This window comes from Brachyistius frenatus, unplaced genomic scaffold, assembly GCF_029030835.1.
Source record: "Brachyistius frenatus isolate BFR_SWC_R1_liver_20210118 unplaced genomic scaffold, ASM2903083v1 Contig_7, whole genome shotgun sequence".
NCBI lineage: Eukaryota > Metazoa > Chordata > Actinopteri > Embiotocidae > Brachyistius > Brachyistius frenatus.
In genome coordinates, this window is record NW_027210606.1 from 4,481,011 (window position 1) to 4,507,806 (window position 26,796).

Below are 26,796 nucleotides of genomic sequence, written 5' to 3' on the forward strand. Positions count from 1 at the left end.
AAGGAGCAGGAGCGCATGAGCAAGAAATGAATGAGAGCACCACAAGAGGGCGCTGTTGGGTTAGAAAACACTTAGAGGAACAGAAGTTAGACTGATGGAGAAGACAACCCAACTCCCCTAATGCATACAGGGTTGGAAAGAAATACAGTCACCCGCCAAATGTCATCAACCAGTGATGAATATCTGAACTTAAAGCTTTTGTTGATTTAACTGTATGTAATGTAAGGACGACAACACGCAGGAGAAGAATCTACACATCCTTTATTGTCAGCTCAGGTTTTAGAAATGCACCGTTTGTCACAGTTGAGGATGAACTGATACTGAGCAGAACATGCTGCAGTGACAAATTGGCATAGTGTTTTTATACATGGTAGGTTTGTATACGGTACAATTTAAAAAAGAAACATTCATCAGAATCGTGTTTTTTCTTAAGAGCGTGGCACCAACTTCAGTTTGATAGGTCGTTTTGGCATTAAAAGACCCTGGATGTCCATTTCAATGGGAATCTGGTGGGAAAATACACATGTAGAGAAAAATGTGTGAACAAAGTCAACAATGCACAAAGCTCTGGCTTATTTATCTGCAAACAAGCTGGAAATATCAACTGCAAATAACAGATTCTTGAGTTTGATAGTTTAGAATAGAAATGATCAATATACTGAATCAAATGATATCCTTGTTCAAAGTGCCACATCAGGTTGTGGATTTTGATCTTTGGACTGACAGACATAGATCCTCTGACATTACGTAACCCTCGATGTCACTATCAAAACAGCCATGAGGAATATTTGGACAGGATTCTTTATACGGAATAAAACAACAGAGCAATAACAGGCAGTGTAAAGATGAACATCCGTGGCCTCACCTCAGTCTCCTTGCACACAGAGAAGTTGTATCTCTGGAGGATCTCCACCATTGCAAGTTTCATCATCACAAGAGCAAATCGCATCCCAATGCAGTTCCTGGGCCCGGCCCCAAAAGGCATGTATGTGTACGGATCGATTGTCTCCTTGTTTTCCTTGCTGAACCTGAGAGTACCGACACACACACACATGTATATATTAAAAACAGAACAGAGCTCAGGTCCTTCCTGCGGGAGTTTTTCATTTACTGGCTGTTTTGGCAAACCTAAACGTATTAAGCCTTTCTTTACCTCTCAGGCTTGAATTTCTCTGGTTCGGGCCACAGATCGGGGTCCCGGTGCAGGGGCCACGTGGGGACCATGACGACCATATCTTTAGGAATCACAAGGCCATTAATCTCCACAGTCGCTTTGGCTACACGCTCCAGACGGGGTAAAATGGGGTACAATCGGAGAGACTCGTTGATGACGCTGTCGAGATACTCCATCTGCATTAGAGCCTGGTACTGAACAGGAGCCTGCACACAAAGACACACATAATGATCATGAGACCAGAGGAAAAACACTGATGGATGACAGAATATTCAGAGAAAAAAAAAATCCCTTGACTAATATACACTTTGAAAATTAAAATGTGCAAAACTTATGTTTTTACAAATTGCTGAGTGTAATATTGTAAAACCACCACATTGTACCTACAGAGGGATTTGGATTTTAGTTACTTTCAACAATATTTTTAATATAGAAAGACAATGAGAAAAATAAATGTTTTTGATTTCTTATCTCCAGCCCCATTCATATTACACTTAACCATGTGATTCATAGTTAAAGTAATAGCTTGATAATGTGGGAAAACACCTTTTAGCATTCTTGCTGAGAGTTAAAGTGGTTGTTAAAGTTTAGTGCATGTCAATCTGTGTCAGACTGTACAATGAATATCTGGTGAATGTCATACCTCACAGGTGAACGGTGAAAATATATCACATCTATGTGTCTGTCAGCTTGTTCTGGAGCTACTCCGGCGAAGGCGCCTTTAAATGTCTCACTTCTGCTTGCTACCTCAAATGTTGTCGTCTTCTCACTTAAAACATACCTTGTTGGGGAAGGTGGCGTCAACCTCGTCCTGCAGGTTTTTCATGATGTGAGGGTTTGTTGCCAGATTGTGCGCCAAGAAAGTGAGAGAGCTGCTGCTTGTTTCATAGCCAGCAAAGAGGAAAATCATAGCTTGTGAGAGGATCTCATGATCGCTTAAACCTGTGGAGATAACACGAGTAGATGCTTTACAATACCTTCACCTTGTGTTTCTGTGTTTCTAAATGTGTGGTTGTGTGTGTCACCTTTGTCTGGCTCTCCTCCACTGGCGTTGTTTGTCTGGGAGTCAATCATCAGCTGAAGGAAGTCCACTCGACTCTGAGAGAAGACACGAACAAGAACAGCTTTCATTACATTTCTGAACCTGCTGATACAAATGTACGTGCATGTAAAGACTGACAGAGAGCTGTACCTTTTGCTTGCTGTTCTCACGGCTGGACTTGATCTTCTGCAGCGCAGCGTAAAAAAAGTCTGTCACAGATGCAGGGAAAAAGGAGAACTCCAATTTTTCAAATACGGGACCCATGAAGGGGAAGAAGGCTGAAAAATAAACAGAAAGTAACACGTTTATCAAGTACACATTAAAAACAGTGGCTGTATTAACTGTAAGCGTTCAGTAACTGAGCACATAAACAGCAGCCAGGCAAAGGACAAAATGATAAATGTATATATGTGCTCTATTTTACAAAGGTTAAATGAATAATTTACCAACAATAAGGAAGAGAGGGTTGAAAAGGTCAAACTTCAGCATCTTTTTGATGTTCGTGACAAACGGGTCTGAAGGGTTGTTGAGTGAGTCGATGTCTACGGAGAAGGCTGTGCTGGATACTACGTCCATACTGTAGGGTCCAAAGAACCTAGAGGAGAAAAAACACACACACACACACACACACACACACACACACACACACACACACACACACACACACACACACACACACACACACACACACACACACACACACACACACACACACACACACACACACACACACACACAATTTTATTCATTATCATTTTAAATCGGGGGTCGCCAACCTTTTTTCCTCTGAGAGCTACTTTGACTCAATGAATGTGTCTGAGAGCTACTCATGTTTAGTAACATATTTTAACATAGCTGAGCTCCACCCAAACCAGATGAATGAGCTTCTCTTCAAATTGATACTCAACACACAAAATTTGTATCACAACGGCTTAAATTCAACAGCATGTGCATGCTTTTATCTGGATGCGTTTCTTTACGTTTTCAATTGAATGTGGAGGGGGGATTTTAGGTAGCCACAACGACACAGATGTTCCCTAAATGCCTACTGCAGTGCACGCAACCTTTGTGTGGCCAAACTGGTTTATAAAGTGCCAAATAAAGCGTTCTAATAGAATATTTAACAGGAAAATCCAGTGTTTCCCCTTTGATTGGGACCCTTTCCGTATCAAAGTCAAAACCTAGTACATGGCTGGACCCTGAGTGAAACTGGAGGGCTTTTATTTTGAAAAGCTCTGGCCCCACTGTTGTGGTCCAGCTGAAAATATTGTATTAATGTTATTTACCTAATTTATAAGCACCCGTTTCTTTCCACCTCAGTGTGAGAGTTTCAGCTCTGATTTGCACAGGTGAGGGACAGCGAAGGGAGATTGTCCACACATTAATCGATCATGTTGATAGCGTCATTCTCTCGGACAGGTTAAAAAAATTGAAATACAAAAATACTGAAATGGATTGCCAAATATAGTCTATGGGTGGAAAACACTGCATATTGTTCCAACCTTTTTGCGAGCTACTCAGAAACAGGTGGTGAGCTACTGGTAGCGTGTGAGCTACAGTTTGGAGACCCCGATTTACATCGATATAGTATATTGGAGTATAAAGTGTTCTTACTCCTTCAGTTCAAGTGGTTCATCCTTGTCTGCCGTCTTCTTCATGCTGGTGATCAGGTTTGCAGAGTGGTGCTTCATTAAGTCAAACATCTGATGCAGAGACGGAAAAAACAGTCAAACAAGTTGAGAACTCGACACTGTATCTGGTTTCAGCTCCAGGTAAGTTATAGCTCAGATGTAGAGAGCCGGGGAGGGACGTACCTCTTTGAGTCTCCCGGAGGTGAAGGAGGGAGAGAGGACACTGCGGATCCTCCTCCACTTGTCATCTTCTGCAACAGACACAGCGTCGTACATAGGTCCGTTCAGATGGAAATTCTGTCACAACATTAGAACACAGCAGCTGATGAGGACAAAAGTTCAACTTAAAAACCAGGATCGTATTGAGACTGTACGAGTTGTGTCGTGAGCGGACATACTCTGCGATTGGTGAAGAGAGAGTAGCACTCCTTTATCAGAACAGTTTTTATCATGGCAGGATCTGTGATGCACAGTACAGGCTGACGGCCGTCAAAGATGCTAAACATGATGACAATATAATAAACAACAAATAAAACAAGAATAAGAGAAACTTTCATGCTTTCACAAATTAATTCCCCAACAACAGGTGTACAAACAGAGATCCACATACTGTGTGTCGAAATCTATCGTTATACAGAACAATCAGAAATATCTTATGAAGCTCACAAACACGTAACATGAAAACTTACCCCCATGTTTTCCCATATTTCTTAAAGCACTCTTCATCAAACGTAGTGAATCCCTAGAATAATAATGTACAGATGAATTACGGTGGACACACTTGTGGCATAATTTGAAAATAATAAATTCTGAAGGATGAATGGGAACTAGAGTTGTCGGGTTTTCCTGTTTTCCTGAACAAGTTTATGAATTCATCCCAGTGACTTCAATTCATCAGAAACAAATTAAAGTACAGCTCATAAACTAGTAAATAGGACTATAAGAAAGCATTTTTAAACAATAATAATTTTCAAAACACCTCTTTTTACCAGCTTTTGGTAAACTGAGAGCCATCATCGAGATGTTTACTTCCACGTTCACATTTTGATACTATTTTCCTCTGAAAACAGTCCTCAGTCAGGTCTGTGGTTTAACAGGATATTGTTTCATTTTCACCAGCACCTCTAGTCACTTGCCACTTAAACTAGTTATCGAAGAAATGTATTAAAACCACACAAAAGATGTAAAATTGTGTGGCAAATTATTTGTGCTATCTAATTTTGATAATACACTTTACACTGTTATAAACTCACATTAACAGTCAGGGCTAGTGTTAGTTTTAACTTTGGTAAAAAAAAAAAAATTAAAAAAAAAAAAAAATAAAAAGGGGGGGGGGGTGGTTTAAATGCAGAAAGTTCAGCTCAGTACCATCCTCAAACTTTTCATTTTCTCCATTTCAAAACCACAACTTATACATAGATCACATCCATTAATATAACCACCGCACTTTTATAGTGCTTTAGATTTTATTGATCCCATTTTGCTAGATGTATGGTGGTTCGAAAAGTAATATTTACAAACCTTTTTATATGCCAGCATAGTGCCAAAGAAAGGGATTGGTCTGGGACCAGGGATGCCCAATCTCTTAAAAGTCCCATAAGGCCAGTAAGCATACCTGTTAAAACCATTCAAAAGAAAACAAAAACAGATTTGTACCACTCACACGAGCTGGACAATTAGCTGAAAACACATTATTCAACACTTACACAAGGATCAGTGTGACGAAGGCAACCAGCAGGGTCCATGTCTCGGCGGAGAGAAAGAAGTAGCTCATCTCGGCACCGTTTCCCTTTTCTTACACTGACGGCGCAAACCTCTCTGCAGCCTAAAATCACAACCAGAGACTTTTATCTCCTGCTGCACTGACCGGTTGCGTGAGTGAGGAAGTGTGTGAGAGTTGAACCAATAGCAATCCTTCAGCGTCGGGTGAATAATCAACAGAGACAGTACAGTGCCTGAGCATTTATTTATTTATTTTTTTATCAGCTTTGTCATCTGTGACACTGCAAATTATACCATTAAATTACTATATTGCTTTAGATAAGAGAGAAAAAACACATGCAAAGTTCATGAAGACAGTTTCAGTTAGCATTTTGTTCAATTAACTTTAATATTATTCTTTTAGTGTCTCCTGCTGTTTGTAATTCTGCAAGAGGAAGAAGTCAAACGCAGTATTTTTCCCACTAAAATAAAACACAACCGGGTTATCTGTGCTCACACAAAGACACATCCAGGCATGTTCTTGGGCGTGTGGGTGGCAGGAACTGCGTTTGTAGTGTTCCTCTAGTACAGGGCTCTTCAACGGTTTTCAGGCCAAGGACCCCCAAACTGACAGAGAGATGGAGCAGGGACCCCCTACTATATATCTTGTATAAAATTGTGTTTTATATTAAACTGGAGGAGTGCAGGAGGCTTGGAGGGACGGGTCCAGGCTAGTCCGACTCTGTGAGTGAACCGGTGTCCAGCTTGAGAGAGCTGCTGTGTGTCGCTGAATGTGTGTATTTCTGACTGAAAGATAACATCTTCCGCCTCCACTTATCCATTCGCTACAAGATGTTGGATTCATGTTAATGTGTATTTAAAGACATTTCAATTTGTGGGGAAAAAATTGTGGGAAAAAAAAAAGAAAGAAAAACTGTCTAATCAACCAAAAACTTTACGGGCCCCCTGCAGTACCTCCGCGGATCCCCTAGGGGTCACGGACCCCCTGTTGAAGACCTCTGCTCTAGTATATTGTGGCACTGCGCTAAATGAGGGAAAGGGAAGACGTTTTTATATAACACACATTGATTTTGCATGTTAACACAACAACCAGAGACCACGCCTCTCGGCCATGCAGTCAGACTGCAGTGCGACGTTGAGATAACAACCACGGAGAGAGAGCAATGGGCTTCCTTCCTTTCTTCTCTGTAGAAACATGGACTCTACTGATCACATGTTTGTTTGTCGTGTAAGGGACTTGTTCTAATCAAAGAAAAGGGTTTTACTTTAGTCACCTAAAGGAATGCGTCAAAATTAAGCCTTTGCCGTGCGAGTCGACAGAGTTTGAGTGACACCATGTAACTTCAGACAGACGTTTCTTCTGTTCTGTGTAGGCACGGCGTCTGGACTTATGGAATATTTAAGAAGTTGGTGCTTCACTTATTTCACCAACCGGAGGGTGAGAGCACACAAGATTAACACTTTATTGGACAAAAGAGAGGAAAGTGTGTTATAATAGGTTCCCACATTGAAAACAATAAAAACAAATCACAACTGCAAAAACCTCATCTGAATGATGGGGTCCCTTCGTATTTCCAATTTCTAGAATAGTGAAGCTTTTAGTGTCAATGTAAGAAGAGTTACCAAAGAAATACAGCCTAGTAGGAAGTTGTTCAATTTCCATGAACAGCAACGATTTAATAATAATAATGTTGTTGACAAACCAAATGTTCTAAAGTGAAAAAAATCTGCGGCTGTTGCACAAATATAAAACTGTAAACACAGACAGACGTGAACATGACCGTTATGCACCTCCAGAACTTGAATCTGAAAGGCGATTTGTACGACGCAGTGTCTTTTGTGGAGGATGATCAGTGGAAACGGATTCGCAGCATCCTCTCGCCCTCCTTCAGCTCCGGACGTATAAAAGAGGTAGGAGTGTACGGAGGTGTAAAAGAGCTACAGCAGGTTCATATTTCGGTCTAATTTGCTCTCTCTTCCTCTGTTTAAGATGTTCAGCATTATGAAGCATCATTCCTCCTCGTTCAAGGTACTGCTTCTCCGTATCACTTTTTTCTTCATAGTGTCAGGTATGTTTTGTTACTAGAATGATTGTTTACCTCCTTCACAGCATGGGTCCCCGTCTTGGTTCCTCTCATGGAGCTGCTGCATATCTCCTTTTTCCCCAAGTCTTCCACTGATTTCATAAAAAAGATTGTGGCAAAGATCAGAGAAGAACGCAATGAGAGCTCAAGCCAGGTTTGGACAAAATGCACAACCAGCTGCTGTCACTATAGATAAAGCCTTCTCTTGAAGAAAAGAGAGAATTCAGAGAAATAATTTGTAACATAATCAAAACAATCTCACGTCCTGATCTGTTTTCTACTGATCATTCGTATCACATTTCCTTCACTGGTAAATGGTATCTGCCAAGCAGTCACAGATGTTCAAATATCCATCTTTGTTCATGTTGGTTCAAAATGCGTTTCAAGGTATATTTTTATTGGCAGAATTTTAACTGTTCTGAAGCTTTTGATCACATCGTATGATCTTCGGTATCAAATAACTGAACATCAGTGAATGAAAAATCTAGAACGAAGTTTGAAACCCAACTTTTAAGCCAACATGCTTCAAAAGTCCTTAAGGGGCTCAGAAAACAGGTAACCTAAGTGTATTGAGCGGGCAGGTTCCAGTGTGCTGGTTGAAAAATTTATTGTTTCCCATAATAGTATCTGCCCTGTTTTCAGAATTCGAAAGATGTCCTTCAGTATTTGATCAACTCTCAGACCGCCAACGAAGGCAAAAGTCAGAAGAAGGGTAATTATCATACGTACACTATACATGCACAACATTTGCTGAAATGTAATGTGTTCCTATCTGTCCTGACAGGTCTCACTGATCACGAGATCCTCTCCCAGGTGGGGATGTTTATTTTTGCTGGCTACGACACAAGTGCCTCCACTCTCACTTTCTTGGCCTACAATCTGGCCAGAAATCCTGAAGTCATGAAACGCCTGCAAAAGGAGATAGATGTGACTTTTCCGAATAAGGTAGAACAGAACATTTTATTTCACTGATGAAACTTCCCTTTTGGAAATCAGAGCTGTGTTTAAACCAACTGTGATTTGTAACAACTCTACAGGGTCCAGTCCAGTACGAGGACCTGATGCAGATGGAGTACCTAGACTGTGTAATCAATGAGAGTCTGAGGTAATGAGCTTTTACTTGTGCTAGTTCGTATCAATGCAGACTGGTGAAAAAAAACCAAACATGTTTTCTATAACATTAAGCCTGCATTAAGCTTTTAAAAAATAAATAAATACATTAACACTGAATCAAATAACTGCACACAGAAGAATTGCTTATAGCACCACTGTGGATCAACACCAAAATAAGAAATTAGCAAATAGTTATTCGGCTTTATTCTCAGGGGACTGTTCAAAATAGAATCTAAATCAAAATAGAATCTAGAATCTAAAATAGAAGCAGTAAAACATGTGACTGACAGGCACTGCCATCTGTAGAGCTCACTGTATCGGCTAGCGTCGCTAAAAGAAGAGGACGGTGCATTTCTGCACAATAATTACACTCTTTAAAACTTTGAAAGGTACAACAACGGCATTTCGAAACGAAAGCCACAAACAGTCCCTCTACAGCATTAGAAATACTGTCTCGAGTACTTGTGGGTGAATGTTCAGTCTAATCCAGACATTAAATATATCCTTCTTTTGTCAATAGGCTTTACCCTGTAGTTGCACGTCTGGAACGAGTGGCTAAAGAATCTGTCAAGATCAAAGGAGTCTCAATCCCAAAGGGCATGCTCGTTATCGTTCCAGTCTACGCTCTGCACCGTGACCCTGAGCTGTGGCCGCAGCCCGAAGACTTCAGACCTGAACGGTAATCTGGATTTCCACGTACACGTTGTCTTTCTTGGTTCCCCACACAGGTGGAGTTGTTTCATGATGACTTTTTTGCTTCTGTGAATGTTTTATCATGCAAATCTTAGGCTCTGCTGAACCATTATGAAGAATGGTCCGTGCCAAGTCGGTCAAATGCATGAATCAAAATGTATCTATATTTTAACAATTTACTTTTTTTTATTAAATTTGTTGTATCGGGACGGCATTGAGGTATTGGTGTTGAGGTAAAATAAATTTAATTTTTTTAATTTTTTTTTTATTTGAAAAGCACATGTTATACATGTTCAGCAGGCAGGACAAAAACAACTAGCGATATAAGCGGCGACAATGAGAGTATTTTATAATAGTTTTTTTTTTTTTAGATAAAGCTAAATTTGTTTCTTTTTGCTTGGTTTTGTAGATTCAGTAAGGAGAACAAGCAGAGCATCAAACCGTACACTTACATGCCGTTTGGAGTCGGGCCAAGGAACTGCCTTGGGATGCGATTGGCTTTGGTGATGATCAAATTAGTTCTGGTGGAGGTTTTGCAGAACTGCAGCTTCTCAGTCTGCGAGGAGACAGAGGTGACGATGCATTCATTACACACTCACATGGTTTCTCACATATTAAGAGACTTGATGAGCAGCATTTGCAGTAAGACAAAGCAATACGTTTTAATTTTTGTGAATCTATCCATTCCCCAGGTCCCTTTAACGATGGACCCTCAAGGCCTCATGGGATCGCTTCGACCAATCAAACTGAAGCTGGTGAAACGAGAATGAAACCAGGAAGTCAAACACATTATGCCAACAAACATTTAGTGTTAAACTAGAATAAAGCTATGAATGTCAAAACACTAATTTAAAAACCTTTTGGATAATAATGCAAATAATGTCTTCTACAAAGATTTGAGTTTGACGAACTAAAATTTGTTTTTATAAAACGTTAAAAATAATGTGAAATAGATATCCTTTAGCCATTATGATTCTCTCAAATAATAAGGTAGGTAAAAAGATTGATACATAATCTGTGAAGGCCAATTAAACTTTGATAAACTGTGACGTGGTGGCACTTTTTTTGAAGCATATGTTTAATTTCAAATCCGCTCTGTGGAGAATTATATTGCATAGGAAATAATAAACCGTAAAACGTGTTGTTTTACCTGTTTGGAGGGTTACACGTTCATATCCACATTAACACACAACACTTTTAATTTGAATGGTCAGTATCTGAAATTTGTGAGGAAACTGGAGCTCTTGAAGGAAACCTGCACGAGTAAATGGAAGCAAATTGAAAAAAGAAAGGAAGAAAAGAGGGGTTTAAAACAAAGGGCATAAAAACGAGTTAAAAAGTATTAGGACTCTTTTTACGAAGCAGGCCTATATTCTTAATGACTGAAAACCATTAAACATTTGTATGACAATTTCTCATCTATAAATATACCCTCATCAAATATTCAGTCAATCTGTCTCTTAGTTGTTTGGTACATTTTGAGGCTGTTGTAGTGCACTGCATTACATTATACTAATATTTGATTATCCATCTAATCTATGGATCAAATCAACATCTCTACAGTGCAAGTAAAACACTGTACAAACTGTATTCATTTATCACAGGACAGTTCGAGTGGATGACGACACTCAGGCTTTTTCCTTTTCAGCCTGGACTTTAAAACGGTGAAAGAGGCCCTGCCTGAGGATCACAGGCCACATGTTGCGTCGTAAAGGTCCTCGCTTCCTTAAATAAAATATTGAGAGCATGTCGAACAGACGCGTATTGTATAACCATCTTTTGGGAACACTAGAGAAGAATACAAGAATTACCAGTTCAACTGCAGCAGAGCCCAAGAGACAAGGCAGACAAGCTCAAACTTGTGACTGCCCGGTCACATGTGCAGGTGTGGTAAATTAGGTGAGAAGGTACCTGGAGCCGTGACAAGGGGAGAGGTCACTGTTTGTCTGTGGAGTTATATAACGTTATTCGGCATAAAGGACAAAGCAGCGCTGCAGTTGCTCAACCGAAAGATTACAAACAACTTGAAAATCGGAGCCAAAGTGTTTTACTCAGATATTCTGTCATTTTTATGAAAACATATCAACATTGTTCTTTGTCAATAAAATAATAAACAATAATCAGTGTTCTTTCTGATGTGTGTTAGAGCAGCAAGTCTTGTGTATTTTTTTGTTAAATACAAATAAAAATCCATTGTGTGACCTTTTGAAAATGTCACTCAGTCCACAGTAAACACGCCCCTTTAGGTCCAGTGGAGTAAACACAATCACTGTGATGGTGAAAGAATCACATTGGGCACACAAACCACGTTTGATTATTGAACAACCTGTTGGCAGAGAGACAGCTGATTCCATAAATGGACATATAAAGAATCAGCTCGGAGGAAGAGTCCAGGTATTGATGTGAAAGCGCTGTGGTAAAGCAAAGCTTTAGGGCTGCTGGAAAAGTCCCTGTGAAAAAGGTGTCAAAGATAAAAAGAGGTACGAAAATCTCTTTCCCAGTTCTTCTCTCTTTGCTCTTTTCTCTTACTCCCTTCCTTCCTCTGTCCTTTCCGTCCCCTCTCCTCTTTGTCCTTGGATGGTGGTTTCACTGCAGCGTGATCCCTGGCTTGGAAGTGGGTAACTTTGGCTCTTTTAAGCCGTCCATACCCCAGACCTTCCTGGTCCCTCTTCAGCACAGTAGGCACTGGCTGCATGGGCCCGTCTCCCTCCGGCCCTAGTCCCGACCCCGGTTTCCAGCCGCAGCGGACCATCATCTTGTAGCTGTTGCTGGAGGAGGGGAGGCAGTAGTAGGGGGCGGGCGGAGGACGCCGCAGACTGAACTGATGCAGCGTGGAGGACAGATGTGATGACGGGCTGCTGCTGTACTCGCTACCACACACGTCGCACCACTGAGGCTGGAGGGCACTGAGAATAACAACATCAGACAGTCAGAGAAGAAATATTAAAAAGGCAAAAATTGCATTGATTTAGTACATTAACACAGTCGTGGAAAATGCATGGAAAGCAAGGGCGTGCCTAACGAGGGGATGGTTCAAGGTCATTTTGGCTTGCCCTAATTGAAAGCATTATTAAAAAGGTTTTGAATTTATTCTGGAAAGTAGAGAGGATGTCCCCCTCCAGAAATCAAACTGGCAGCCGGGTGAGAGGAGAGGGACCTGACAACTAAAAGCTGCGCCTCCCATTCTACTTATGGAACCGATAGCAAGGCCACAGTCTGAGAACGAAGCGCTCTGTTGGGATGATAAGATGCTCAGAGATCTGGGGTATAAAGTGGAGCGGCTGTGTATCTAATGTGGATCTTACAAAATGACTTCATTTTAGGATGAAATTCCTGTAATTATAAGTATAGTGAAAATAAGATATTTGTTTTGAAAAAAGATGGATGTAATTATGGGGGGGAAAAAAAAAAAAATCCATGTGATTTGTCTCATTAACTTCAGCAAGTTTCAACAAATTTGTAGTCAAACAGCAATTTTGTTCCCCATCACTAACAAATTAATATTTTCATGTGCAGTAAAAACAGGAGGAATCATTACAGCAAGAAAATGTCTTCTTAATGTACGTATGGGCCCCGGTCACCGTCTGGGCGGGACAACCACCTCCATCATTGTTATTACTGCACAGAGTCCAATGACCTCATGTTAATGTCAGCTCCACCCACCATCCACCTAAGCAGGGAGGTGAAAACATCTGGTGATTCACTGGTTCAACCTGATTCATGTTTTGTTTTGTTTTAAAATGTATTGACTGTAAAACCAGTGGTGCAGTTACTCATTGATTGTCCACCACACCTTGGACTATGTATTTTTTTTTTTATGGCATCTCACCCTTTTTTAATTTCCAATCCCTATTATATAATATTAGTTGTGTTTAATCCTGAGCGTATTGTGAAATCTTAAAGGGCCAAAGCAGCATCAAAAAACACACGACTTTAAAACAGGCAGGTGAGAGTGGATTTAGCCAGATTAAAACACAGGAAGTGGAGGTAGCCAACACCACACAGTCAGACTCCATCACCACAGGGAGCTTAATTTCCAACACAATATTCAAGTAAATATGATTTTGTAAACCATCTCCATCAGAGATGTACAAACATCTGCACGACGAGGTTCATCACCTCTGAGAGCTCCTGCTCCAATAATTGTTCAAATAAAGTTTTGATTGGTTGCTTGAGAAATTTGACATTTTCCAATTAATGAACTGAAGGAGAAACGACAGCGACTGTTCGGGGAATGTTCCTCTCATCAGATATAAGTATCGTATTTCTGATTCAGTGAAGGACATTTCTCACATTGTTGTACAGCCAATTTGAAATTCGTATTTAATTTAATTTAGTTGACTGGGAGTCTACAAACCTTCTGTCAGACTGGGTTTCTCTGCGAGTACTTCCCCCGTAGCTCAACAACTCCTCCAACACTTCATTGTGGCCCGCTGGGAAAAAAAAAAAAGAGATATGGATAAGTTCAACTTCACACACACACAGACACGTGGATGAACGTTGCGTGGGTGTAGAGGGCGTACCCTCCAGTGCCAGGTCCTGAGCGTCTCTGCCCCGTGTGTCCACCACGCCGACCCAGGCTGCTCCGTGTCGCAGCAGCAGCCTCACAGCAGCTTTCTGTCCGGACCAGCTGGCACACATCACGGCCGTCCAAAAGAAAGTATCCTGGGAAGAAAACACGAGCTCATGAAGTGAATATAGAAAATCAATTCCCTAAAAATAAAAAGCTTTCGGGGTTGTACCTGGAAGTTGACGTCGACCCCCTTGGCGAGCAGGTCTTTGAGGCCGGAGACGTCCCCCTCGTGGGCGCAGCGCAGCATCCTGAGCCCCCGCAGCTCCGTCGCCTCCATCGCCTCCGAGCTGCTCCTCTCTCCTCTTTGGTCGCCATCACTCACACCGGGAGCTCCTCTTTGCGCCACAGAGTCAGTTTGACCCTGATTCACCTCCACAGCACCACCGCTCCTCCTCCTGCTGCTGCTCCTGCTGCTCCTGCTGCTCCTCCTGCTCCTCCTCGTTTGTCTGGTCTGACCCACTCTGCCGTCTTTCATCAGGTCTTCGTAGAAATGTCTGGCCTCTTCCCCGCTGAGCGCTCTGCTCCTTTTACAGCTGCGTTTCTCGGTCTGGATGCTGAACACGTCCCGCTGGCTGGCAGGAGTGAAGCCCGAAGCGGCCATAGTGAACTCCTGCACACCAATCAGAGCAACATATCTGACCAAATACAAATAATAACGCCGCGTCTAGTTGTCGGAAACAACAACAACAACAACAACAACAACAGGAGAGAGGTGCTAACTACCGAGCGTCGGATCGCATTAGGTTTGAGTCTCTTAAAAGATGTTTAATTTAAGATTACCTCGTGCACTCAGTTCGTTATTAACACTCGAGTCGCTTCAAAGCTCCAATGCAGATGGAAACATCTGGACAGGACTATCTTTATGTCATAACCGGAAGCACATTCAAGCTAACGTTGCCTTGTTTTCCGTTTGTGTGGAACACCGTCCACAGGCTGACGGTGAGTGACGTAAGTGACGTAAGTGACGTTGAGTGACGTAAGTGACGTTGAGTGACGGTGAGTGCTGCCACCTATCGGACTGGATGTTTTCATTTGTATGTATGTATTTACTTTATTAATCCCCGAGGGGAAATGTTTTCGCTACAGCAGCATACAGAAGCAATAAGATAATAATATAAATAATAGAATAAAATAATATAATATAATAATAGAAAAGCAATAAAATAGCAGTAAATAGCAGTAAAAAATATAAAATATAAAATGCACAGTATATACAGTACATTATATATATCTATCTATATATTATATACAAACAAACCAAGAAACACAGTCAACAGTGTTATTGTACTGTGATGGATTTTGCCAGAGGTGAGTTATTGTACAGTCTTATAGCGGTGGGCAGGAATGATCTCCTGTATCTGTCCTTGTGACAGCGGAGCTGGAGGAATCTTTTCTACTGCAAAACACAAGAAAAGTTGGCAGCAAGATTATCAATGACACAATGTACAAAAAAAAAAACTACATTATGAGGAAAGATACACATTCAAAGTTCAGCCAAAGACAAAAAAGTATTATTTGACAATTGTACATTATGAGATTGTGTACCGCTAGTGTTCTTCAAGGGATTATTATTCCGCATTATTCTTATTCTCCGTAAACAACTGCATTTTTGGAGGCTTTATCATATTCAAAAACTCATGGAAGTTTTTACACGCGTCTCTCCCGGCGAAAGATTTAGTATTTTAGTGGAGTCGCGAGTGGGCGTGGCCAAATGGCTCGCTAGCGCCCCCTAAAGAGATGCCCCGGCAGCTACATTTACCTACAAATGCACGAAATCCGGTGGACACGTGTATCACACTGAGATGTACAAAAAAGTTCCAACGCACCATTACTCAACTCAACAGGAGGTCTAACATTTTGAATTTAGTTGCCATTTTTGGCGATTCAGACATGTTGTACTTTAACGAACTCCTACAGATTTTGTCGGACCGACTTGAAATTTAGTCTGTACACTCTTCACATGTTTGGAATTAAAAGTTATCAAAAGAATTTGTTTTCGTCGATGGGTGCGCCCGTGTTATTACTAATATATGAACAAGTAGGCAGCGCTTTAATGTTCCATCTGATCAAGGTTGAGCCAATTGTACCGACTAAATGTAGCCTGCTGTTTGGTAGTTGTATCTATAACAATTCATATTTTATAAACAGATTGTGTGTGTAAAATATTAATCTGCAATGTTGCAAGTAGCTATAGCTGTCAAATGAATGGAGAAGAGTCCAGTACTTCCCTGTCAAATATGTATGAAGTGGAATATATGAAACTAAATAGAATTTGGCCATACTTGTTTTATTTATATCTGTGTTTTTCCTACATGTGACGTGTAGGAATCTTCTTTGTATAGTCCTGTACTCATTTCGGATTATAAACCAACACTGGACACCACAAAGTGTCCCTCTCCAACCCGTGTTATTACAGTTCACTGTCACAGGAGTCCACAGACTTGCCGTGCCTTCGGACTCGCACACTTCACATTCACAGATCTACTTTTGTCTTTAGATAAATTTCACGCATCACGTCCCTGTTTCAGTCTTGGTGCTCGTGTTGTCTTCCTTCTGTCTACATGATTTCAGTCATTAACCATTTGCAGCTACATCACTTACCCGTGTTTCACATTTGGTACTGTTGTGTTGGTTTGCTTTCAAACTAAAATAAAATACATGTCCAATATTTTTTTTAATGATCTGTTGATATTTTCTATCTCTGGAAAGTTGAGGTACTTTGTGTTGCACTGTTTGTGTTGGAGTCTGATTATTTCTGGCCTTCATCTGAACATATTCTTTTTCCTTCCTTTTCAATTCATTATTGGATTATTGATTATCTACCTATTACTCTCCAGGGTTTACAAATGACAGATTTGATTATACAGTTAATATAACTTATTTTGTAAGACTATTAATATAAATCACTTGTCTTTATCTCCTTCATTTTAATTTTATGCCCACAAATGCTCTAATTACACCTGAATTTTTCCCCTCAGGAAAGAAAAAAAAAAAATCACTAATCAGCTCTTACAGCTGCAACATATTTATCTGCAGGGGCAACAAAGAGAGACTCTCGTTCTTTTGCTCTCACTATGTCTGCACGGCTTTCTGTGATGATTGATCTCGTTTGTTGTATTCAAACATGTGTACTTTACCTTTGACAATAATAATTAGTGATAAGGTATTATCACTAATCAGCAAAGCTTATCTGACTGAATATAATGCTGCTTCATCATAAAACAGTCTTGTACGAACACACACTGATAAAAGACTATTTGGAGTCCCAGCAGTCAACCACAGACGAGGATTAGAGCAGATTAAATACTTCATAGATATAAACTATATGGAGGCACATTCACTCATTAATTCTATTTACACCCGACTGATTCTCACTTGCTTGAGGGTGACCGATACGACGCAGCTAACATGTTCTTACACGGACTCCCAACAAGAACTAGTCGAGTGAACAATAGTTTTATTTTCATGGCACTTTTTTTTTTTTAAACACGGTAAACAAAACGCTTGCTCACAGACAAGCCCCAACGAAGATATCAAAAACTGAAACGAAACAGAATAAAAACATCATGACCCACATACTGAAGGTGTGCAGGACAAAAATAACAATATTGAATTGTGATCGCTGAAACCTTTTAGTGTCGTTTCTGTCAGGAGGTGTGTCGAAGGCCAACAGTTCACATGCTGGTCAGTAGAGTTACAGTTTGTTCGTATGCTTCAGACCAAAGTGCTCGATGAGAAGGATTCGTCAGGCCCGGGCGGAGAGAGATGAGCTACAAAGACAAAACGGTCATGCACAGCGTTTGTAGTGTATTCGTCTTCATGAGTCGTAGTGAATTCATTATTGCAGGTATGAAACCCGCAGAACAAACACAAACTGTGAACTCCGCACGGGCAAATAATTTTGGACACGAGTGTGGTGGTTTTGCATGTTTTTGCTCGTTAATCAAATGACGTTTAAAGCAGAAAGCACAAAGCACTGCATTCATGAGAAAATCAAAGCCAGAAAACATGAGAGTCCTGATGTGAGCTTCGGGGTTTGCTGCATTAAGAAGCTGAGTATTAAACCTTAAATATCAGATTGTCTTTAAATACTGTAATTTTGCTGATTGTTTGTTTACATTTTTCAGCAGTACATTTTTATGATTGGCTGAGAAACAGGCAAAATGATAATTTTCCAGCTTTGATTTCATTTAGTCAACAGAAAATTGGAAACCCCCTGAACAATCCAGTAATAAATTCAAACCAAAACGTGTCTGTAGCACAAAGTAAAAGTTAAGTGCAGATTTTTCTTGCTCTTCAGTTGCTTTATGATCAGACAGGTTTTGGTTTTAATCATCACTAACAAAGCTCTTTTATGGCTGCTTGTGTTTAGACATTTAAGATTTCATGACTTCCGTTTTTTTTTTTTTAGTAAATCCAAGGCTTTTGAATAAATACATATCTTCTTCTGTAAAGTACTGAAACATAAAACTTAAAACTGTTCCTCTTTGTTGAGACTATCTCAGACATGGAGATCAATCTACTGATTGACAAGTGGTTGATTTTCAGGTTGTATTTTCCTCCATTTCTCCAACATATCACAGTAGATCTATGAGTGTTGTTTGTTTTCAAAAACATCAAATGACCTTATCATTTATTAATAAATGGGGTCCATGATTAGCCTGACTGTTGCTAACAGCTTCAGTTCTCAGGCCATTTCTGAACGGCAGACCAATCAGTGACTGGTGGGGGCTGCTAAGTGTGATGACGTTGAAATTGAGTGTTTGTTTTGAAGTGTAGTTGCTATAGCGGCGGCAGTGGTAGAGCTATATGACGCAATGGTAGCAAAAATTGGAGATTTGAAGCTGGAGCAAAAACAATGTCTAGAAATGAAAGCAATGAAGTGTACAATGGTGCACTGCTGTTTACAGCTTGGTGGGTTTTGGCACACAACATACATCACAGGGTCATCAATGCTGATTGGTTAAAGGCTGCTCCAATGGAAAAGAACATCTTCAAAAGGAGCGAGGCCAGACTCGGATATCCATGCAGCTGATCAGAGGGCTGAACTACGAAGAGAGATTAGTGGGTATGCGAGGTACGTTGGGACTAAAGCCAGGGTTGTCAGCGTTAAGAAGCCGGCTCTCTTTTAATCTGGTTTAGATCACCATGGTAACTTATGCTGCAAATTTAACCCGGTCAGGAGAAGGTTATGTTACAGAAATCAGATGAAAACAGATCAAATTACAGCCTGCTGACCAATCAATTCTCTCTGAATAATGTCATCACCAATGGTAGAAGATCCCGTGGAGCTCGGTGAGACGGTCCTCTGAGGAGGGACGGTGTTCAGAGACTGACAAACCTCTGCCTTTCCCCAGTGATTTTTATGAGGTATAGATTCATTTTATTGTTTTTTTTTTTACTGATATTATCCTACTGATTGATGCACTAAAGCATTACACTTGTTGTACTTGGACGTTGGCAGTGAACCTTTCTACCGCTTTAAATTATGTGTATTTATGTTATTATTTGCTCCTCAGTGTGTTTGACACCTCCGGGGCTGCAGGTGGGAGGATGAGACTAAAACGTTCAAACGCGTCGAGAATACATCTAAGAATAAATTAACTTAATGGAATACGGACATGTAATTAATCAGATCTTCCTGTGCACTTTATGGTCAGGTGATATCAGAAGCTTTTCAATGTATTCACACAGTCAGCAATTTTCTCCACATCCTTTGTGTATTCAGCAGCAACAGCTGTGCTGCTTTCAGCTCGGATTATGTGTTTAACTTCATATTTAAAAAAAAAATGATAGTTTGCTCCTCATTTGTAACCTATGTTGCTCTGCTCCGAGTACACTCGTCCATGTTTGTGACTGGTCAGATGCTGCAAACACCTCTTTAGTGTGAACACAGAGCCTAAAGCAGAAAACCTGGGTTGATAACCACCGTCGTCGTACCGACTATCTCTGAGTATCTGCTTTTGCTGAGCCAGCTCAAGAAAACCTGGGTAACTCGCTTCGTAGTGCACCCCTCTGGTCTGGTTCATGGCAGCCAACGTTCGCCTCAGTTATGTTTCCAACACATTTTGGCTTATTTTTTTTTTTTAGTTTCTCGAATAATATGACACATATCCGAATCTGACTGCATTCTTAATATCGCCCACCCCGACAAACATGCAAAACCACTGGAACGATCAATCAAAACGAACAACTGAAGCTGCGGTGTAGTTTTGTTTCTACAGTAACTAGTGATATTTACTGATGTGTCTGTTTCTGTCTCCGGTCTGTGTAAATGTCTGTCCACAGTGGGGGCAGGAGTAAGGCCTCTCCCCTGTGTGTGTCCTCATGTGAACGTTCAGTTTGTCTTTGCTGATAAAGCGTTTGTTGCAGCAGGTGCATGCGTACGGTTTGTCTCCCGTGTGGTAGCGCTGGTGCATCTTCAGCTCCGTCATGCGACCGTAAGTCCTGCCGCACTCGGGACACTCGTAGCTGGGCCGCACCTCCATGTGCTGCCTGCTGTGCAGGCGCAGCCCGCTGGACGACCTGAAGCTCTTGCTGCACTGCGAGCACTGGTAGGGTTTCTCTCCGGTGTGGATGTGGATGTGCAGCTTGAGGCTGGCGGCGGAGGGGAAGCCGTTGCCACAGATGGAGCAGAGGTGAGGTCTCTCCCCCGTGTGGATGGTCAGGTGCTTCTCCAACTTGGTCTTATTCAGGAAAGTCTTGCCGCAGACGGGGCAGGTCAGCGGCTGCTCTCCCTCGTGTGAGCTCATGTGTTCCGTCAGCTCGATCAACGTGGTGAAAGCATGGTCACACCGAGTGCACGAGTAGGGCCGCTCCTTCTTGAATTTCCTGTGTTTGAGGCAGTGTTGCTCCAGGTCTTCCTTCTCCTCAAAGGTTTCGATACAGCAGGTGCACTGGTGCGGCCGCTCTTCGGTGTGCGTCCGCAGGTGATACTTCAAGGCCGTTAGCTGCAGGAAGACGCTGTCGCAGTGTGGACATCGAGATTCTCGCCTGTTGTGGACCATGATGTGCCTCTTGTAGTGAGAAAGCTTGAGGAAGCGTTTGCGGCACAGCGAACAGTAATATTGTTCGTTCTGGTGACCTTGCTCGTGTTTCTTCAGCGCGTACTCGACCTTAAACTTCTTCCCGCAGGTGCTGCAGGCGTACGACTTTTGATGAACGCCCATGTGCATCTCCAGCTCTTCCGGACCGCTGAAGGTCTCGTTACACTTCGGACACATGCCATTGTTTTCTTTGACGTGAATCTCCAGGTGTTTGTTGAGGTCTTCCGGGAAGGCAAAGTCTTTCTGACAGTCAGGACATGTGTAACACTCGCCGTTTGTGGCTTTGCGATGCGTCACGATGTGCCTTTTCAAATGATACATCCGGCCGAACACTTTGCCGCAATCGCCACAGATGAGGCTCCGAGGGCTGGTGTCCACCTTCTTGTGTAATTTAAGATGACTCACAAGTGCGGCCTTCTCCTTGAACTGTTTGTCACATGCGAGACAGGTCAGGCCTTCGATTACGTGAGTTTTCTTGTGAGCTTTCAGTTCCAGCCAGCTGCCAAAACTTTTCCCACATTTCGAGCAGATGTACTGGCCGAAGCCGTGCTGGTTCCTCACGTGTCGGGTCATGTGGTAGGACTGGCTGAAGGTCATAGCGCAGACTGAGCAGCTGAAGGGTTTCTCCTTGGTGTGCGTCCTCATGTGTCTGGCGAGTTTGTTTGGCCCTCTGAAGCGCCGGCCGACGCAGATGGGACAAAAATGTCCCGTTGTCTTCGTCTTGGCGCCGTCTTTTTCTTTCTTTTTGCTTCCGTCTGGAGATGCAGCTTCACCGGAGTTCTTGTCTTTCGTTGTAACACCGACTTCCGATTCTTTACCCGGAGAATCCCCATTACTCGAGTCTGCAACAGCCACTTCTTCGCTCTTCACTTCAATTCTATCGCTCTCCCGACGCCCGTCCGTTTGGGTGCACCGGGCTTTGCCGTGCGACACGATGTGACCAGAAAACGCATCGCCGTCGGTGAACTTTTCATGACAATCCGGACACGACAGAAGTCGCGACCTGTGCGTCCTCTTGTGACTTTGCAACTCTGCAAAGCTCCCGAAGCTTTTCCCGCAGGTGGAGCAGACGTGTTGGCCGGCGCCGTGCTGGTTCCTCAGGTGTCGGGTCATGTGGTAGGACTGGCTGAAGGTCACGGCGCAGACCGGGCAGCTGAACGGCTTCTCCTTGGTGTGCGTCCTCATGTGTCGGGCGAGCTTGTGTGCGTCTCTGAAGCGATTGCTGCAGATGGGACAGTGGGGGCCTTTTCGCTTCGTCGAAGAAAGGACAAAATCTTCATCCTCAACATCATCATCGTCATCCTCCTCCTCCTCATCATCATCATCATCATCATTGACACCATCACTAGCTCTGTCGCAGTCTTCCTCTTCTATCTTAAGGGGGGATGATGATGATGAGACTCCGTTATCACCCTCATCTGCTTTGCTACCGGAAAGATTAGCCCTCTTCGACTTATCTTCATCGTTGTCGCTGTGGTACAGTTTATCGTTGCTGTAGAAGAAGTTCTCTTTGTGTCGAGAAGGTTTTCTTGGGGTTTTAGTCAAGCGCGGGCTTGTTTTCTTCCTTTCCTCTCCGCGCTTCGGCCGTCCTCTCTTGGCCTTTCTCTGAACAGGTGGGTCTGGATCGTCTCCAACGTCCACACTGACCTCATGAATATCAAAAAGTTGAGATTCATGTGAAACGGCTTCCACCTCTTTACCAACAACCAACGCTGTGGCCAAGGTCAGAGTGTCTCTCCCCAGCAGCAGCGTCTCTCTGAGTTGTGGCTGGTTTGTTTTCTCAATCAGCTGCTCCAGGATGAGTCGGTCCTGTAGGTTTCCATAGTTGCAAGGCTTCAGCAGTTCTCCTAACGCCGAGACAAACTGACCTACAGTCTCACCGGGCATCTGAGCCCTTTGGTGGAATTTAAGGCGCTGCGTCTGAGAGGTGTGATCGGAGCCGAAGTAAACCGTCAGCGTCGAGATGGCCGCTGCGAACGCGGTTTCCTTCCTGATCAGCGTCGTGAAGATGCGCTGCCCCTCTGGGCCGAGGCAGTTCTGTAGGAGCGCACACCTACTGGAGTCCACCAGCTCTTTTTCACCGAGCGCCTCGATGTAGTTCTCAAAAGCTTTTAGCCATCTAGGCCAAAGCATGGCCGGCTGACCGGGGACAGGCAGGAAGGGTGGAGGCGGGGAGAGGATTATCAGCAGCGGCTCCGGGAGTGTCTCCGTGGAGGAGTCCGGCTTCGTCACGTCCTCATCGAGTTCTACCGTCACTTCACCCATTGTTAGATTGAAGTGTGTTTTGCTCAAAGAGGCCGGTTAGTTTCTTCTTTGAGTCAAATACACAGAATTAGCATGTCAGCCTCTTCAGTCTGTGATCTGGTTCCTGATGTTTCGTGCCGCTCTGGTCCATCTGGGACGAACTGTAAAATAAACAAACACAAATCAATTTCAGGTTAAATGAGTTGATATGTAATTTCAATCTGTCGCAATAAAATAAGCACGACAGGTACACCTAGCTTCAACTATTTAGTCTGATACCACAATCTTCCAATAAAACCTTCATTCACGAAGCTCATCTTGCTCGTCAGTTCACTGTCACTATGTCCTGTAAAAACCTCAAGTTTTTTTCTTGGATTCTCCTTAAAATCAATTCACTTACTCCTTTCACATATTTCTGAAGCTTTATTTTAATTCGCCATTATAATATACATATATATAATTACTCCGTTTTATCTAATCAAACTACATAACTTATATTTTAATGATTCTTTTATAACCTTCTTATTTTATGTTTTTGTTGATGTTAATTCATCTTTCAGGTTAATCTTCCTTCATCTGACAGTAAACAGTTAACTGTGGTAAAGTCTCATCTCTGTCAACTTGTCTTGTTGTTGTGATCGCTGGCATTGTGTTTTTATTTTTGTTTGTTCTTTGCTCTGTAAGTGACTCGATGTCGTTGTAAATGAGTCACTCTCAATGATTTCTAAATCATTATAAATAATAAAGTATAAATAAAGGTTGAATGAATGAATTTGAACACATTTGAAGACTAACAAATATGTGTGAAAATAAACTAGCATGTCATGTTCTTGATAAAATGATTTAAATAAAAGTGTCTGATCACTAACAATGCAACTAATAATTATTTTCATGTTCGATTACAGAGCTTTTTATGGCCAAAGAGTGCATCTGCTTCTACATGAACATTTTTAACTTCTTTGTGTGCTCCTAATTTCTTTTTTTTAAGTAACACAGAACTTAATTAATTATTACTCATAGATCTATACTGTGTGTGTGTGTGTGTGTGTTTCTTCTCTTTGTGCACAACTATGATGAAAACCATTGGAGGACAGTGGAAGTGGAAGACTCTGGTATCTACGAGACACCAGCCATCGGTCTGAATATACAGACAAAGCTTTCTAAAAACACTGAAATACATTTTTTTGAAGACGTTGACTCACTAAAACAACTTGATGGAAACTAGCTGAAGTCCCTGACACACTTTACATTTAAAAAAAATGAATGAGTTGTACTATTTGTCAGTCGGTGTGTGATCAGAACCTCGGTCCATGAGGGAAATACTTCACGTATTCTGCTTACTACACATTTTTTGAGAGATTAAGTGTTTGAGCCTGTAGTGACTGGGGCCCTGTTAGGGAGCTTGGGGGGGGCTTCAGGGGGCCCGTGGACTGAACAGAGATTAACTGCAGATGCTTATTGTTATACAGCTGGTGTTGTCAGGACCATGTGTTTCTGGTTTCTAGTTCCGTCCCTGTCAGCTGAGAGAAAAATACCATGAACTGCCCTATAATTACTCATTGATGTGGCTCTCTCAACATTTTTTACAACGGACAGCTGGACATCGTTGTCATCCGCCTCCCCTCCCTGTGGTGCTTTTTTGACAACCACTGCGGGATGGCACCGAGTCAGTCTCGGCACCATTTTGGACATAAAACAGCAACAGGAAGACGGCAAACAGTATAAATATATAATTACACTCAACACGTATACAGTGGATGCCAAATGCACGCACTCTCAAAACTTGTGAAAGCTGTGATATTGTGTTAAAACTATTATTTTAGAGAAGAGGACTCACTGATGCAGATTTTTTTTTTTTATAAATTTAACAACATTTGAGGGAATTAAACCTTTCGGGTGTATGAAATAATTCTTAGATCTTCAAATAGGAGCAAAAACTAGCGTGTTTCACTTCATATTTTTTGTTGAGTGTAGATCACATCAGAGGAAGTGCATCATGCTCTAACACACTGTGGCTATAATAGAGTACTAACAGTTATACGAGACATTAACGCTGCCGACAGGCTAAACACACCGGTGCTAGTTTCATTTTCAAAAGGCTGGTATTGATCTGGTATCCATGTATTCATCCCATTTAAATTAATTGGGTTGACAAAGTATTTGGAGCATATTTCAGTGTAACAGTGTAGTTACTGAAAATTAAGGTCTCCAAAATGACCATTAAAATAAATATACATCTCTCTCAATCAGATTGAATGACCACTTGTATTTATCATGAAAGGAGGATTTATTTCTGGGCTGATGTATCATATTGAACGCATTGGATTTAATGTTTTAGCTGATTGGTCTGTGAATGTTGTGACATCTCTAATTTGATCCACTTTGTAATGTCGTCAAGTTATTTCGCTCAATGGTTCCCAACCTAATGGTTTCCGACCGGGGGTTCCTGAGAGGGCTGCAGGGTGTGCAGCAAATAGACAAATAGTTTAATTTCACTTTAATGACCTACAATGGCCCCAAGACCCCGTTGTGAATGCAGTAAGGAAAACTATATATTTAGATGTTAAAAAAAAAAAAAAAAAGATTTGCAGGATCTTTTTGCCTTTTAGATGAATTAAGTTTTATTTTAAATTGGAGGATGAATTAGAGGATGTGCTCCATGTTGGCTGATGACCGGACCGAGCCACCGGGGCCCCCTCATGCGCTGCAGGCTGCGCCCCCGTGATGCGCTGCAGGCTGCGCCCCTGTGACGAGCTGCACTGAGCGGACCAGCGGCTTTAATCGGCGGTACGTCGTCTCCTCTCTTTCCCTCTACAGCGTCTAACCGACAGCGACAGGGTATTGTAGACGCAGCTGCAGAGGAAACAACACGCACCGAGGTGAGTGTGAAGCAATGAAAGAGGAGGAGACGAAAACTCACCGACCAAACTGGGTCACAAACCACGACGTGTGCGGACCCGCAGCTTCCGCTCCGAGCCGCCGCCGCCGCCGGGACCACGCAGCTCCCCGCAGCCTTATCGCCTCTCTGCTGACGCTGCGACCGGACACCAAACCGCTTGGCTAAAAAGCGAAGCATGAAGTGATAAAAATATGTCCGCCATGCTGACAGTCCTTCTTCCGGACACCGCAACAGCCCCCCCCCCCCCCCGGGGGTCCCGTGGCACCGCCCTACAGCGGCCCCTGCTGGCTGGGAGACGCACGACCGCAAACCACGAAGCGTAACGTCAGTGAAAATCAGCTGGAAGTACCCAGGTCCTTTACTGAAGTAAAAGTACGGGTACCACACGGTGCTAATACCCCGTTACAAGTATAATGTAACTGAAGTGTACGCGTTAGGAGGTCAATTAAATATTTGATCTTATCGGAGTTACATTGCAGATGTTTCAGCAGCTGTAGTTTGGTTTGAATTAGAGCTGATTTTTAAGTGCTTTGTACAACAGCTGCAAATGATGACCCCCCCAAATGACCTCATGA

The 26,796-nt window shown here is 42.2% G+C and overlaps 3 protein-coding genes and 1 pseudogene across 3 annotated transcripts; 1 reads left to right on the forward strand and 3 right to left on the reverse strand.

Moving 5' to 3' along the window:
• Nucleotides 1-244: 244 nt before the first annotated feature.
• Nucleotides 245-5,672, reverse strand: LOC138615839 (cytochrome P450 3A40). Its single transcript, XM_069689698.1, has 13 exons — nt 5,554-5,672; nt 5,369-5,462; nt 4,537-4,589; nt 4,246-4,345; nt 4,031-4,144; nt 3,831-3,919; nt 2,663-2,811; nt 2,367-2,494; nt 2,200-2,272; nt 1,956-2,116; nt 1,154-1,380; nt 866-1,028; nt 245-506 (listed from the first exon to the last, which is right to left on the reverse strand). The coding sequence occupies exons 1-13, from the start codon at nt 5,619-5,621 to the stop codon at nt 429-431; spliced, it is 1,497 nt and encodes a 498-aa protein (XP_069545799.1). The 5' UTR covers nt 5,622-5,672; the 3' UTR covers nt 245-428.
• An 890-nt stretch (nt 5,673-6,562) lies between these two features.
• Nucleotides 6,563-11,206, forward strand: LOC138615685 (cytochrome P450 3A30-like; annotated as a pseudogene).
• A 284-nt stretch (nt 11,207-11,490) lies between these two features.
• Nucleotides 11,491-14,951, reverse strand: gpank1 (G patch domain and ankyrin repeats 1). The gene is made up of 5 exons (XM_069689705.1): nt 14,813-14,951; nt 14,202-14,642; nt 13,983-14,124; nt 13,817-13,892; nt 11,491-12,365 (listed from the first exon to the last, which is right to left on the reverse strand). Exons 2-5 carry the CDS (start codon nt 14,631-14,633, stop codon nt 11,924-11,926), a joined length of 1,092 nt encoding a protein of 363 aa, XP_069545806.1. The 5' UTR covers nt 14,634-14,642; nt 14,813-14,951; the 3' UTR covers nt 11,491-11,923.
• Nucleotides 14,952-17,472: 2,521 nt separating this feature from the next.
• On the reverse strand, nt 17,473-26,438 carry LOC138615836 (zinc finger protein 585A-like). The gene is made up of 2 exons (XM_069689695.1): nt 26,243-26,438; nt 17,473-23,483 (listed from the first exon to the last, which is right to left on the reverse strand). The coding sequence occupies exon 2, from the start codon at nt 23,341-23,343 to the stop codon at nt 20,260-20,262; it is 3,084 nt and encodes a 1,027-aa protein (XP_069545796.1). The 5' UTR covers nt 23,344-23,483; nt 26,243-26,438; the 3' UTR covers nt 17,473-20,259.
• Nucleotides 26,439-26,796: the final 358 nt, after the last annotated feature.